At 42.1% G+C, this 14631-nt stretch overlaps 1 protein-coding gene across 3 annotated transcripts in view; it reads left to right on the forward strand.

Moving 5' to 3' along the window:
• BRAP (BRCA1 associated protein) overlaps positions 1-14631 on the forward strand; it is a 90679-nt gene that overhangs the window by 70010 nt on the left and 6038 nt on the right. For all 3 annotated transcript variants that reach the window (XM_045776634.2, XM_045776642.2, XM_045776659.2), the window contains 6 exons: positions 1916-2029; positions 3937-4085; positions 8244-8319; positions 8754-8892; positions 9272-9381; positions 11538-11627. In XM_045776634.2, coding sequence (XP_045632590.1) covers positions 1916-2029; positions 3937-4085; positions 8244-8319; positions 8754-8892; positions 9272-9381; positions 11538-11627 — 678 coding nt within the window. The remainder of the gene's footprint in view (positions 1-1915; positions 2030-3936; positions 4086-8243; positions 8320-8753; positions 8893-9271; positions 9382-11537; positions 11628-14631) is intronic.

Genomic DNA, 14631 nt, shown 5'->3' on the forward strand with positions numbered 1-14631 from the left:
TGCATTTCTTTGTCATAGATAAACAACTCTCCCAAGAAAAGAACCATTTATCTGGTGTTGAGTAGATTTTGTCGTCTGCTCAGTATCACAGACTTTGTCCCTTCCTCCGAGGAAGTGTGCTCACTTAGCAAGCATTTACAGAGCTGGAGGTCTGAGGAGGGGTCTGCCTTTCCTGAGCTGGGACAGGTGCAGCCAGCTCCTCGTGGCCTTATTTCTGGGTAGTCACTTCCCTCAGGATGCAAATCCATTTGCTCACTGTGCTGCTTCCTCATCCAGAGCATTTCATTGCTCTTGGAGAACGGGGGAAGCCAATTTAGGTGGCTTAGTATTAAAGAGATTTATTGGGGCGCCTGGGTTGCACAGCGGTTGGGCGTCTGCCTTCGGCTCAGGGCGTGATCCCGGCGTTCTGGGATTGAGCCCCACATCAGGCTCCTCCCCTGTGAGCCTGCTTCTTCCTCTCCCACTCCCCCTGCTTGTGTTCCCTCTCTCTCTGGCTGTCTCTATCTCTGTCAAATAAATAAATAAAATCTTTAAATATATATATATATATATATATATATATATATATATATATATATTTTTTTTTTTTTTTTTTTTTTTTTTTTAAAGAGAGATTTATTAACTGGCTCTTAACATTTTGAAGTTAAAATGCACTGTACCCAATACAGGTTGTTTCCTGAAAAGGAAGCTCCCATCCTCACCCTCCAAAACAAAACAAAACTGTTCAGAATTGATCATCTTCCCTCAGCTGCTTAGCTCATCTGGTCATATTAAGAAAATATAAATAATCAAGAATCCACACTTGAATTACATCATTGGAGTGAAATTAAAAGCTATGGAGAAGCTCACAAGCTTTTGCTGTAAGGTTCAGAATCCTATGGGGGTAGACAGGCAAGACTATTTTTGCCTGGTACGGACTTGAAACTCTTCCTAGAGGTTGACAGCGTGGCATGTCCTTTTGCAGAACATCCTTCCTTCCCCCCCCCCCCCATGCAGCTTGTCTACACTGGTAGGGCCAAAGCACACAACTTCCTGTGTTTGGGTTAATGTCCACGTGGGAGTGAAATCTAGACAAACCTTGGCCTCCCAGCTGCCTCTCAAAATTGCTGAGTTTAAAAACTGGAATCACGTGTTTGTAATTTTCTACTAAGGCTATACTAGAAGGTCGGATTTGCTTGTGTTCGTATTCACAAATGCACAGGTGCCTTTACAGTTTTATCTACAGGGGACTGTTTCCCCTGATCCTGTTTTCCACTCCGAGGAATAAGACCTTTAGTATTTTAAAGGCTGGTTCATCTTGGACCTCTTGATCTTGGCCAAGGATTTTGCTTTTGATACTACACACTACATTGTTTAAAACCTCCTTATCTATGATGTATTATTATTATTTGGTTTATTGAAGAAGAGGAGTTGGCTTTTCACGCCATACCAGTACCTCTAGTCCTTTATTCTCTCTAACATTGATGGTGATGTTTTTGAAAAGAAATCTTCCCTAACAATTGTCAGTTACGATTGAGTTCTAAGCTTTGCAAAAATAAGCGTTTGCTTTCAGCTGCTGAGAAAGTGCTGATTCGAGGAAAAAATATTGCTATCAAGGGAAATGATGACCCTTGCTGGTTGAATATTAAAGTTGTATTAGCTGTCCGCGTGTCGCATGTCAGCGGCTTCTGCTGCTTTAAGTGAGACTCTCGTGTCTCGGGAAACATTGTAGAGACTCGGGGTGTGGAGTTCCAGAGTTTGACACACCTAAAGAACGTGCTTCCTTAGATGGTACTTCTGGCTGTTGCTTTCTCTCCTCTGAGTATAAATTTTAAATGCTGATGCAGAGAATAATTGAAGCTATGCATCTTGAATAAAAAGCACATTTTCAGGATATTTCTCTTAATTTTTTCCTTTTCTCCATTGGTATACCTAGGCCGATGCAGATAGTTTCTATATGGCGTGCAATGGCCGCCAGTTCAACTCGATAGAAGATGATGTTTGCCAGCTGGTGTATGTGGAAAGGGCTGAAGTCCTGAAATCTGAAGATGTAAGTGTGCATCATTCTTCCGGTTTTTGTGTGTGTACACACACACACACACGTACACATATGTGAATGTCATAAGGTTGAATGTTAAGGTATCTGTGGAAATGTCCAGAGTATGCCAATCCATGGAGACAGAAGGCAGATTACTGGTTGCCAGGGGCTGGGGGAAGAGAAGGAGAGAAATGAGGAGTGACTGCAGTGAGTACAAGATTTCTTTTTGGGGTGACAGGGATGTTCTAGAATTACTGGTGAGGGTTGTATGACCTTGTGAATATACTGAAACCCACTGAATTGAACACTTTAAATATGGCAGATTTTATATTAAATGTTTATCTCAGTTTTTTAAAAGTATCCCAAAGTGTTTAAAAAAAATTATCTGTTATCGAAATTGAGTGTTCATCTATTCCAGGTCCATGAAACATGGCCTAGAACCTAAAAGAAGCATTTTTACTTAAATATCAACCCTTGAGCCCTCTCCTAATTTTTAATTCTGTTTGGATAACATTCTATAATTGCTCTGATTTGCCATCTTCCGTGGGACCTTTTCCTACAAAATGTGTTCGCTTAAATCATTCTATAAAGTGTAGATTTAGCAGCTCTGTTATAGTTTTAAGGTTTTCTTTCTTTGAGAGCAGACCTAAAGGTCTTTTTACTTTGAAATCTGCTTGATGGAAATCAGTTCTGGTTTGACTGTTCTGTCATTAGATTGGGTAAAATAAAAATTGACAAATGATAAAATCCAGCTTCCTTTGTGCTAGTTTTAGAGATTCTCTTCTCTAAATGAGCATGGCTTCATGAGAGAGTTCCTGTGAACAGCTACTCTTCGGGGACCATAGATTAATGTGACTTTTTTTTTTTTTTAAGATTTTATTTATTTATTTGACAGAGAGAGACAGTGAGAGAGGGAACACAAGCAAGGGGAGTGGGAGAGGGAGAAGCAGACTCCCTGCTAAGCAGGAAGCCCGACGCGGGGCTCGATCCCAGGACCCTGGGATCATGACCTGAGCCGAAGGCAGACGCTTAACGGCTGAGCCACCCAGGTGCCCCTAAGGTGACTTTTCTCAGCGTGTCATTATGTGCACACCTCCCCACCTTTGCTTCAGTAATTCCTGCTCATTTTACAGCTGCCAGGACTCAAGTCAGACGTCCCTGTCTTGGGGAGGGACAGGGGGTACCTTTCTTGACCACAGACCATCATGCCCCCTCTTTCACACCCTGTTATAGCTTCCTATACCTTTCCTTCATAGCACTTATGACCACTGGTCATTTAAAAAATTTGACTTTTGTCTCTCTCTAGCAGATGATAAGCTCTATGAGGATAAGGCCTGCCTTTGTTGTTTTGGACTTAGCGAATCTGTTTTGCTCACCATTGTGCTACACCTAGAAGAGTGTCTGGCACACAAAACAAGGACTCAATAGTGTGTGTTAAATGAATGAATAAATCAGTGTTGTTGATACTATTATCACTTAGTAGGAAGTGTTAAGTTTTAACTTACTCCGTGGAAAAATCATTCTGTTCCATTCCTGTTCTGCTTTTATTCATTTGTGTTCTAATATAGTTACAGAGCCGTAGAATTAGAGCCAGGAGTCTGGTAACACTTCAGATTCTCTGCTAAGCCCTTGATAGCAGTCTCCCTTTCCAGAGTACCAGCTCCGTGAGGGCATGGATCTTTGTTGGCTTATTCACCATCCTGTCCCTAGTGCCTTGCACAGCGCCGGGAATATAGAAGGTGCTCAATCAATATTTGTTGTATGGATGAAAATCTTACCAATTTAAGTTATTTGCACAGAGCAAAAATGTTGAGAACATCCTGCCAGGAGTCAAAAAGCAGCAGGAAAACTAGTGTTAAGAACACGTATATTTGAACCATGGATGAAGAGTTAGGCTTATGTGAGGTGTTTCCCTGTAGGGCGCCAGCCTCCCCGTGATGGACCTGACCGAGCTCCCCAAGTGCACAGTGTGTCTGGAGCGCATGGACGAGTCCGTGAACGGCATCCTCACCACGTTATGTAACCACAGCTTCCACAGCCAGTGCCTGCAGCGTTGGGATGATACCACGTGAGTGTAGGAGCGAGTCCCCCACCCTGTCAAAGCCCGTTATGACCCTTTGCCAGAATTGAAAATAGCCACCACCAAAAATGAACCATTCCAAGTGCTTGACTTCATACACCTGGGCGCCATGATAGTGAAGAGGTCACACGGAAGAGCCTTCCATTTTTCTTCACTTGCCTCAGTTCATGTGGGAATCAGTCAGCATTCTTAGACCACGTCCTTCTTAGTATCCTGATTCAGAATCTATGTGGGATTTCCAAAAGCAGCATGAATTGTTTGCTTCCAAGAACCAGAGAATGAGGGGGGGGGGGGAAGAAAAGAAAAAAAAGGTAAAGCCGATCTTTGAGGCTCTTCTACCCAAATGAAATCTAGGTCTAAAATTTCATTTTTCACCTGCCCTTGATGTTTACCGTTTACTTTGGTTTTCTTACCATTTGGGCTATGGTAGCCTAATATTTCAGATTTAGCATGTTGTTGATGGCTGAGTGGCCAGTAATAATAGCAGTCGCTAAGTATGAAGCACCCATATGCCTACACTCTCCTGTTTCCTGCTGTAGTAGAGGCCTTATTTGCAGGGTGGCATTGCACAGGCAAAGAACTGAGATGAAAGCTGTACCTTGGTTTTTGTTTCTTTAAATCAAGGGTTGTTCCTCCCTTTGTAAACTGTGCTGTAGGACTTAGCTAGAAGAGTAAATCAGATGCTGGCCTGGGTCTCCCACTACAGAGCGGAAGACACAGAATCAAATAATCACACAGATAAATATGCAGTCGTGGCCATAACAGGGGTTACAAAGGAGCAGTGTGCAGCATTACAACTGGAGAACGAGGGCCCTGATATAGCCAGGGCTGCCTAAGAAGTTCAGTCTCGGGGGGATGAAGAGGCATTAGCCAGGGAAGGGGGGGACCTGAGAGAAGGCAGTATGAGGGCAGGGGTGTGCATGGGAAGGAAAGATCACATGTCAAAGCCCAGAAATTAGGAAGGTGAACATACATCCACAGGAATCCGTTGTCTACCCCCAAGTGACCAGAAGAATGCCAGCTTTCACAGAGCAGGGACCTTGTCTGGCTTGCTCAGTACTGTGCCCTCACACTTAGCAGGAGACCTGGCACGTAGTAGGAGCTCAGAAAACATTCCTGAGCAGACAAATAAACCCTGGGTTTTCTCTAGCCTGTTTAGCTTGATGAGAATCTTGCCCCAGTTCTAGAGTGTCTTCAGTCAGTTCTGGGGTATCATGTGGGGGCTCGTCAAAGAATTGTCCAGGTTTAAATTTGCCTTGAATAAAGCCACACTCTGATGTAGGCATTCCATAAAGTGTTTATCTGTGTCTTGTGTCCGTCTTCTACAGTGTTTATGTTTTGGACACTTCTTTGTTCCCTGCCACTCCAGTTTTACTCTCAGTGCAGGTTAACTGCCCCAGAAGCATAGCATTTTTAAAGCTGGAAGTTTGCTCAGGGGACCATATTGTCCAGCCTCCTCATTTTACAGAGGAGGTAACAGACCCAGAAATGAAAAAATAGCATGTTCAAAGTGTCCTGCAGAGAAGGCCAGAACTGGGACTAGAATTCAACCCTCTATATGGACAAACCTGGCGGCTAGCGTCAGAAACACAGTTCCTTCCACAAATATGTTTTGAGCCTCAGTTACATGCACCGTATAGTGCTGGGTGCTGATGGGAGAGAATCAAACATAGATCCTCCCCAAGGAAGTTCGGTCAGCTAAGGGAGCTTACATAGGTGCATACAATTCAAAGTAGAAATCGGAGGGAAATAGAGATGGCTTCCCCATTGGGGGTAGTCAAGAAGGGCTGCATGGAGGAGGCAGCATTGGTATGCAGTCTTGAAGGGTAGTTTTTTGACAGATGAGATCTCGGAGGACATTCTGGGACGTTTTCCCCAAATACTCCTCAGGAAAATAAGATGACAACTCGAAAGTTATTTTTAAGGAGAAGGAAGCATTTAATAAACTGTTAATTATCTCTTAATCAATGAGATGGTATGTCATAGAATACACATGTATAGTACAAATAAGGTGATTTTTGTAATTTTTTCCCTTTTTTCTTTTTTATTCTAAGGATCATACTTACATTTCAGAAAGATCATTCTGGCATAATGTAGGAAATAATGATTTCAGAATTCGTGTTTTGTGTTTTTTTTCCAACCACTACCACACAGCTGCCACACAGACCAAAGGAATGACGCAGAGCTGGTTCGTACTTTCGACAAGACAGCTTGCTGCTCACTACAGCTGCCATTCCTGTTGTGTCTTCCAGTTTGTCTTCCAGCTTCTCTCTTTTTTAAGTTTTTAATTAAATTCCAGTTAACATACAGTTTTACGTTAGTTGCAGGTGTACAGTAGAGTGATTCAGCACTTCCATACATCACCCTGTGCTCATCACAAGAGCCCCCCATCATCCCGTCACCTAAGTCACCCCTCCCCCACCCCCTCCCCTCTCTTACCATCAGTGTGTTCTCTTTAGGTAGGAGTCCGTTTCTTGGTTTGTCTGTCTCTCTGTCTCTTTCTCTCCCCTTTGCTTGTTTGTTTTGTTTCTTAAATTTCGCATATGAGTGAAATCATATGGTATTGGTCTTTGACTGACTTATTTCACTTAGCATTACACTCACTAGCGCCATCCACATTGTTGCAAACGGCAAGATTTCATTCTTTTCGATCCCTGAGTAATATTCCATTGTATATATATGGCCCATCTTCTTTACCCGTTCATCTGTTAATGAACACTGCTTCCATAATTTGGCTATTATTGATAATGCTGTTGTCGACATCAGGGTGTGTGTCTGGCTTCTCTTTTGATAATAAACAAAGAGACCAGATCATTTAGCTCTCCCTTAGGAAATGCAGATCGAGCCTCCTTATCTGTGATAAGAACTTCATGTTCTTCCTGCTAATTTTCTTTTCTTGGTTGTACTTACTCAGTTGGGTAACAAATGGATACTAGTTCTGTCTTAAGCATTCTTTCTACTTGGTGCCAGTTCATAATTAGCTTCAATTATAACCTACTTTCTATCATTTTTGCCCATCTGACAGAAATATTCATGACTGGTACTTAGTGTTACTTTGTCTTGAGTATAACAGAAAGGCATTAATGGATTTTTTAATGGCTTTTCCCCCCCAGCTTTATCGAAGTATAATTGATCACCAAAAAATTGTATGTATTTAGGGGTGCCTGGCTGTCTCAGTCTGTAGAGTAAGCCCCACGTTGGGGGTAGAGATTACTTAAAAATAAAATCTTAAAAAAACCGTATATATTTAAAATGTACAACCCGATGACTCAATATACATACACATTATGAAATGTTCACCACCAAGCCAATTAACATCTTACCTCACACCTTTACCATTTTCCTTTTGTGTGTGTGTGTGTGTGTGTGTGTGTGTGTGTTAAGAACAGCCAAAGTCTCTCTTCTTAGCAAATTTCCAAAACAATATATTATTGTCAGCTCTAGTCACACTGAGGAACACCAGTTCTCCAGAACTGATCCATCTTGCATAATTGAAACCTTGTAACCCTTGACCAACATCTCCCGATTGCCACCTCCCCCAGACCCTGGTATTCATCTACCTTTCTATTCTGTTTCTGTGAATTTGCCTTCAGTGCCGTTTTAACTGACTTTTTGTAAATTGAAACTTGAGTACTTGGCACTGGTATCTTCTCCCACATGTTCATTGTATGGTAACATGCCATGTGTGTTCCAACATTAACTTCTTTTTGGTGAAATTTATTACAGATTTTAGTTTTAACTCTTGGGAGCAGAGTACATTTTGAGTGATTTAGATCTTTGGGAAATGGGAATAAGGTAGATTGTTGAAAGTAAAAATACCTTATGGATAACCGGACATAAAATTAATAACTTATATCAAGTCCCTAATTCTAACCTGTACATATTTAGTTCTTTGATTAAGCTTTAGACAGAAGAATGGAAGAAGGCATGAAGCAGATCAAGACTCCTTCGTTTTCTTCTTCCTTTATCAAGATTTTGGATTTTTTCATTTCATTTTGATAATAACTTGCAAGTGTTATCACTAGTTAGGATAAACACAGTGTGTGTAAGAGACCGAAGATGGAAAATGCAGTTTCTGACTTTTGGTTCTGTAGCAGCCGTCTCTTGTGCTTCATCTGTACCATTCTCCTTTGGTGTCCTGGGCAGGTGTCCTGTGTGCCGGTACTGCCAGACGCCAGAGCCAGTAGAAGAGAATAAGTGTTTCGAGTGTGGTGTGCAGGAAGTAAGTACTGCTGGCTGCTGGAAAAGAGCGCAGCTTTCACGGTCTGGGGTTGGCTTCTGCCCTTTGTGGCTGAAATTGTTTTCGATTCTTTTTTTTCTTTTTTGTCTAGGGTCAGGCAAGAAGTATAAATAAATCATTTTACACTCCTAAGCAAAATACTCTGTTTTTTATTTATTTTTTGAAAACGACTAGACTTTGGCTGATAAATTGTGAATATTTGTCTTGCTGTTTACCTAGAGTTCCTTAAAACCCAGAACGGGAAAATGATTGACCCATAAAAGCATCCTTGCTTTTTGGGTTTTTAAACATATGTTTATTCAAAACTCCTGTAGAAACAACTCAGCTTCAAGCTGTGTCAGGCTCCCTCCCACTCTGAGTGAGCCAGGTCTTGCATTTTTGTATAACTAATGAAGATCTTACCTTCTCTGTGGCAGAACCTGTGGATTTGTTTAATATGTGGCCACATAGGATGTGGACGGTATGTAAGCCGACATGCTTATAAGCACTTTGAGGAAACGCAGCACACGTACGCCATGCAGCTCACCAACCATCGAGTCTGGGACTACGCCGGAGGTGAACACTGTGCCCATTTTCTAATTCGGATCCATTCTGCATGATCTCTCCCTGGGAACCTCTCCGCTTTCCCTCCCAGCTTGAAGTCTTCCCGACAGCTGTGGCAAACTCAAATTCTCGTGGTGCCCCGTAGGGCACTATTTCCTACGAATGGCCTGAATTGCACATTATAAAGAGAGTTAACACTTCCATACTTGCCCTCTCACTCTTGCTTAAAGTCAGATGACTTAGCCCACTTGTACAGAAGTATTGTAAGGCTTTTAATTCAGAACACGTAAAAACAAAACCTTTGTCAAAGTTAAAAGTGTATGCAGACTCTTTTCATTGTGAAGAAACAAGCCAAACAAGCCTTGATTGGTGCATTTATCCTTTTCTTTAGATAACTATGTTCATCGACTGGTTGCAAGTAAAACAGATGGAAAAATAGTACAGTATGAATGTGAGGGTGATACTTGCCAGGAAGAGAAAATAGATGCCTTACAGTTAGAGGTAAGATACTTTATTAGTAATTACTAAGTACCTGCTTTTTACTGTCCTAACTTAAAAAATGGCTTGGGCTTTTAATTTTGTCATTTCCTCTGTATGTGAACTTTTTAAAAAAGTTTTGTCATTGCTACCTGTCTGATGATCTTCTGTGAAAGTCTAAGTCTCACCATACCTCATTATTTTGAATGTGGTGTTCCTCATTGTCTCAAGCTCAATATTAAGGGGGTCCTCTAGCTGCAATAAAATTGAAAGTTAAGAATCTGCCTGATGGCATCCCAGTAGCAGCTGGACAGTGAGCAGTTCAGAATGAGGAAACCCCAGTAGCATCTTTCCATGCCTGGGAAACTTTTTTGTATATCTTAGACGTTTTATGAATTAGACACTTACATACTCAAAGTATGTATTTTATGAATTTCATGCTTATATACACGAAGCCATTTGGGGGTATGCATATAGTTGAAGAAATAACAAAAGTAGCACAATCTGATTTTTCACTGTAGCAATAAATCCCATCTACTATAAAATTGTTGTACTGTAAATTTTACATTAATGAAGGAGAAGTTTAACACGAGTCTTGTTTTCGTTTTTGTTTTTTTTTTTAAGATTTTTAAGAATTTATTTGACAGAGAACTAGCGAGCACAAGCAGGGGGAGTGGCAGAGGGAGAGGGAGAAGCAGGCTACCTGCTGAGCAGGGAGCCCAACTCGGAGCTTGATCCCAGGACCCAGGGATCATGACTTGAGCCGAAGGCAGTCGATTGAGATTGAGCCCTACGCTTAGCATGGAGTTTACTTGCCCCCTCTCCCTCTGCTCCTCCCCCTGCTTGTGCATGCTCGCGCACGCTCTCTCTCTCTCTCACTCTGTCTCTTTCAAATAAATAAATAAATAAATAAATAAATAAATAAATAAATAAAGTCTTTAAAAAAACAAACAACTTAACCTTGGGAGGAAATGGATATTTGAAAATCGCTCAGCTCCAGACTTATATGGTCTGATAGATTCAGTAGAATGACCTAAAATAAAGCTGATGTTTTTACTACTAAATGTATTGATACAAAAAATAAGTTTAAACCTTTTACATTAAGTTTTTAGAATAAGCAACCCTTCCACATTAACTCTAAGTACATTCATTCAGCAAATATTTATCAAGGGCTGCTGTCTGTCGGCCGCTCTTCCTGGTGCTGGGAGTGCAGCATTGATCAGCCCCCCTGCCCATTCCAGTGGCACACACAAGTTCCCCCACCTGGCTTTTCTCTCTCTGACACCTTCATTCTCTTCTCTAGCTTACAAACACATTCAGATCTCTGTTAGTCTTTTAGAATGGTCTTTCTGAAATGCAAATGTGATGTTGCCACTCCATGGCCCACATTTCTTAATATAATACCCCAGAGCCTTCCATAAGTTTCCATACCTTGCACCGTCGCCTAATTGATGTTACTCCTTCATCCTGAAGAGATCCTGAATGTCCACAGCTTACATCTGGGTCCACTAGTTCTCTGGAATCAGATCTCTGTCTTTACCTGTCTCCTCCTGTCTATCAGAAGCCCTCCCAAATCTCTCCTTCTCTCAGAAGTCCTGCCAGACCCTACTGTCATAAGCCATTTATCCTTTCTCTGTAGTTAAAGGATACTGTTCATTCATTCATGCGGTCAGGTAGCAAACGTTTCTTGACATCCAGCATGTGCCAGGCACTGGGGCTACAGAAATAAAGATAAAACCCTCACTTCCAACAAGTTGGTAGTGTAGTCGGGGAGACCTGGTGATTAAGTCCTGCTAATGATAGGCACTATACCAGGGGAGCTGAAAGGACTGCTTAACCCAAGGCTGGGAGGGACAGGGACAGCTTCCTGGAGGGGGTTGAGCTGATTTGAGTTATACTTTGATTTAAACACCTGTGGTTCTTAAAGTTAGCTTGAGCAATAACTTATTTGTTAATGTACATTTCTTTGCTTGCTTGTCCAGACTAGATGGTAAGCCCAGGACAGGAGTGTAATTGACATCTCTTTATTCCCCTGGTTTGTTGAGTAGAGTGTAATCAAGATGTAATACATACCCTGATGATTATACCTACTCTTCTGTGGGTGATTAAAAGTTGGGTTTTAATTGAATTTAAGAAACTACAGTGATTGATATTTTGGTGTCTATTCTCTATGTTTCTAGTATTCGTATTTACTAACAAGCCAGCTGGAATCTCAGCGAATCTACTGGGAAAACAAGATAGTTCGGATAGAGAAGGACACAGCAGAGGAAGTAAGTTTCTGGTTTGGTGCTGCTGACGTGCCATATGGCAGGGCTATCTGATGTTGCGTTGGGAGAAGGCAGGATACAAGAAAAGAGGAATGCTGGGATCTTCCTTAGTCTGATACAGAGATAAAGAATTGTTTTGTCTCTAAAAAGAAACCTTTGTTATACGTCAGTTATGGCTCACTAAAGTCGGGTCGGGGCGGGGGGGATGCAGTGCACAGAGAGAAGAAAGAAAAGAATTTGGAATCAGTTGGCTCATGCCAGTAATCTAACTTTAGATCAGAATTCCAGAGAGAAGTGGTTAAAAACATGAATCATCATTATTTTACAGACTTAGCCCCTGAAGGCAGTATCAGGCAACAAGAAATTCTAGACCACAATAAGAATGAAATTAGTCAAAAAGAGGAAAAGGAAGAGACAAAAATATGCTGTTGCAAATGCAGCCAACTGAGCATTATTTAAGGAGAGGGAAGCCAACATGTATTCTCACCTAGAATCAGTAAATCAGGACAAGTGGATTAAATTGTATGCTGAGCTCGACATTACACCAAATATGAGGAAGAAATAAAGTATCTGCTATATACCCTAAAAAAGAAGACTTGGATTTAAAGACTTGAGTATTTTGGTACTTTTGATTGGGGAGAGATTTGTTAACTTCGATCAGGTTTTCTAGTGCCTTGTGCAATTCCATTAAAAAAACAGAAGTATGTACACGAGGGCCTGTAATTTGAGTCAGCCAGTTGGTTTGTCAGCTTGAGAACAGCTGCTTTGAGGAGCTGCGTGTGGGCTTCTGCGGCAGCAAGATGGTGCCGAGCTCTTCGAAATCACAGAGAAGAAACGGAGGCAGAGGTGCAAGAGCTTCAGTGGTTCCCATGGTTCCTTGTTTATCTAGGGCAGAGGTTTTTGGATTTTAACAAAATCCTTTAAAGAAGATGCCAGTTCAGTACTCCAGCAGGTGAAAGAGAAAAGTGGAAACGCAGATGGAGGGCGCAGAGCCTCGCTTGCTTTTCCCATTGTCTCCAGCTTGTGCAAGGAACCCTGACAGTTCCAAAGAAGGGAGTTTGGAAACTAGTGAGCTCCCGAGGGTTCATGTATAATGGGGGCTCCAGGAACCTTTCTCAGGTTCTAGGGACAGTGTTCATAATTCACTGATCCTCTTAGTTTTAAATACAGGCTTTTAAATTTTTTTAAATGATTATTTTAGTAACTTTGCGAGTCTCCAGCAATAAGTAGACCTGCAGACAGGGACTGCAGAGGCAGGCTTGGGTCTCGTCTGTGTGGTAGCTAGGATTACCCTGGAATTAAGCAGGCAGGGCCAGGCTTACACACGTGCCAGGCCCTTTGGCCCCAGTTCCTGGATAGGCCTACAAATGAGGAGAAATCAGGCTTCTAAAATTAAGGCTTAACGCCAGCTTTAACATGATCTTTAGTTAAAAGTTCTTGATGTAGTTCATACAAGAACCTTCCAAGTGATGAAAGTGCCTTTCCAGAGGCACTCAGGGTCACTTGATGGACTAGTTCTGAATAGGGCTTGATTGGAGTACGGATGGGAAGGACATGCCTCCGACAGCACTCAGGAGGCAGAGCACGGGTCGCTGCCACTTGGTGTCAAGTTATGAAGTCCCAGGGACGAACGCTGGCAACTCTACACAGCCTCAGTGATCAGGTTTTGCACAGGGGATATGCCTAAAGTGCTTCGCGCAGACCCTTGAGAGCCAAGCTTAGGGTCCTCTCCACCTTTTAAGATTCTTTAGGATTAACTGCATTCCCTAACAAATGCCTATGAAAAGCAAGCCAAGGGGCAGGAAAGCTAAACACTGGAACTTGTGCTTCCTTTTACGTAGGGGTAAGATGGAGGCCAGGGCAGCCCTATGTAAAAGCTGGAAGGGCTTGAAAAGGAAGTTTTGTTTTCTAATAACAAATGTCGCTTATCCATAAGTTAATGGGTGATGCAGACTTTTTATTCCTGCCACTGTCCTTCTTTTTGACTGGTCCTCTGTCCATTGGCACCTCCAGCAGGAGAGCATGTGCAGAGAGAAACAGTATCAGACCATGCGTTTCACTCACGGATATTCTTGTGCGTGGGCCTCGTTGTGGACTTGTTACAACACTGTTCCTGCCCCCACCCCCCACCGTGCCTTAGGTAGTGCAATTACTGTAGCGTGTGAGTGTCTGCTGTAGAAGCTCATGCCCTCTGGAAGGTTCTTGTTTTAGTGGGGCCATGTAGGAAGAACATAGAGCAGGCAGTCAGGACAGGTGAATTCCCCTACAGATCCGTCTTTTCTCATCGGACCTGGAGCTCCACGTAAATGAGTATTTTTCCAGCTGTGGATTGTGAAATGAGTTTGGTGGAGCACAGCTGGCCCTTTTATTTTACAGGATAGGAGGGATATAAAATGTCAGAGCGCATTATCGTTTAATACTGTTTTGTGAAGCTCTTGGTGTCGGTTGTGCATGTACCTATACTGAGTGTTTCTTACTGCGGACTCGTGGTCAGAAATGTTTTAAAAAGGCACTGATTTAAACCATCGTAACATTTGTCTACAGCAATATTAAAGAGCGTTTTGGGGTTACTTGATTATTTTTCATCTTGATTTAAGTGCGTTTGGCCTAAGTATCTTCAGTGAGCAGAACACATGCAGTTTGATCCCTTTTGATAGTCATTTTTGTCCTTTCCAATTTCCCTAAAGTAACAGGAGTCAGTTTAGGAGAAAACGTATAAAGCATCTCATGGTCTTTTATTTTAAAACAATACTGAGGAGGAAATAAATACCAAACTAGAATTAGAACAATTAAAAATATATTTTTTTTTTAGAATTTTATTTATTTAGTTGACAGAAAGCGCAAGCGAGCATGAGCAGGGGGAGAGGCAGAGGGAGAGGGAGAAGCAGGCTCCCCACTGAGCAGGGAGCCCAACTCGCGGCTCGATCCCAGGACCTTGGAACCATGACCTGAGCCGGAGGCAGACGGTCAATCAACTGAGCCCCCCAAGCACCCCGAATTAGAGCAA

Source organism: Ursus americanus, chromosome 30 (genome assembly GCF_024610735.1).
Source record: "Ursus americanus isolate L20-20 chromosome 30, mUrsAme1.1.p, whole genome shotgun sequence".
NCBI classification, from domain to species: Eukaryota; Metazoa; Chordata; class Mammalia; order Carnivora; family Ursidae; genus Ursus; species Ursus americanus.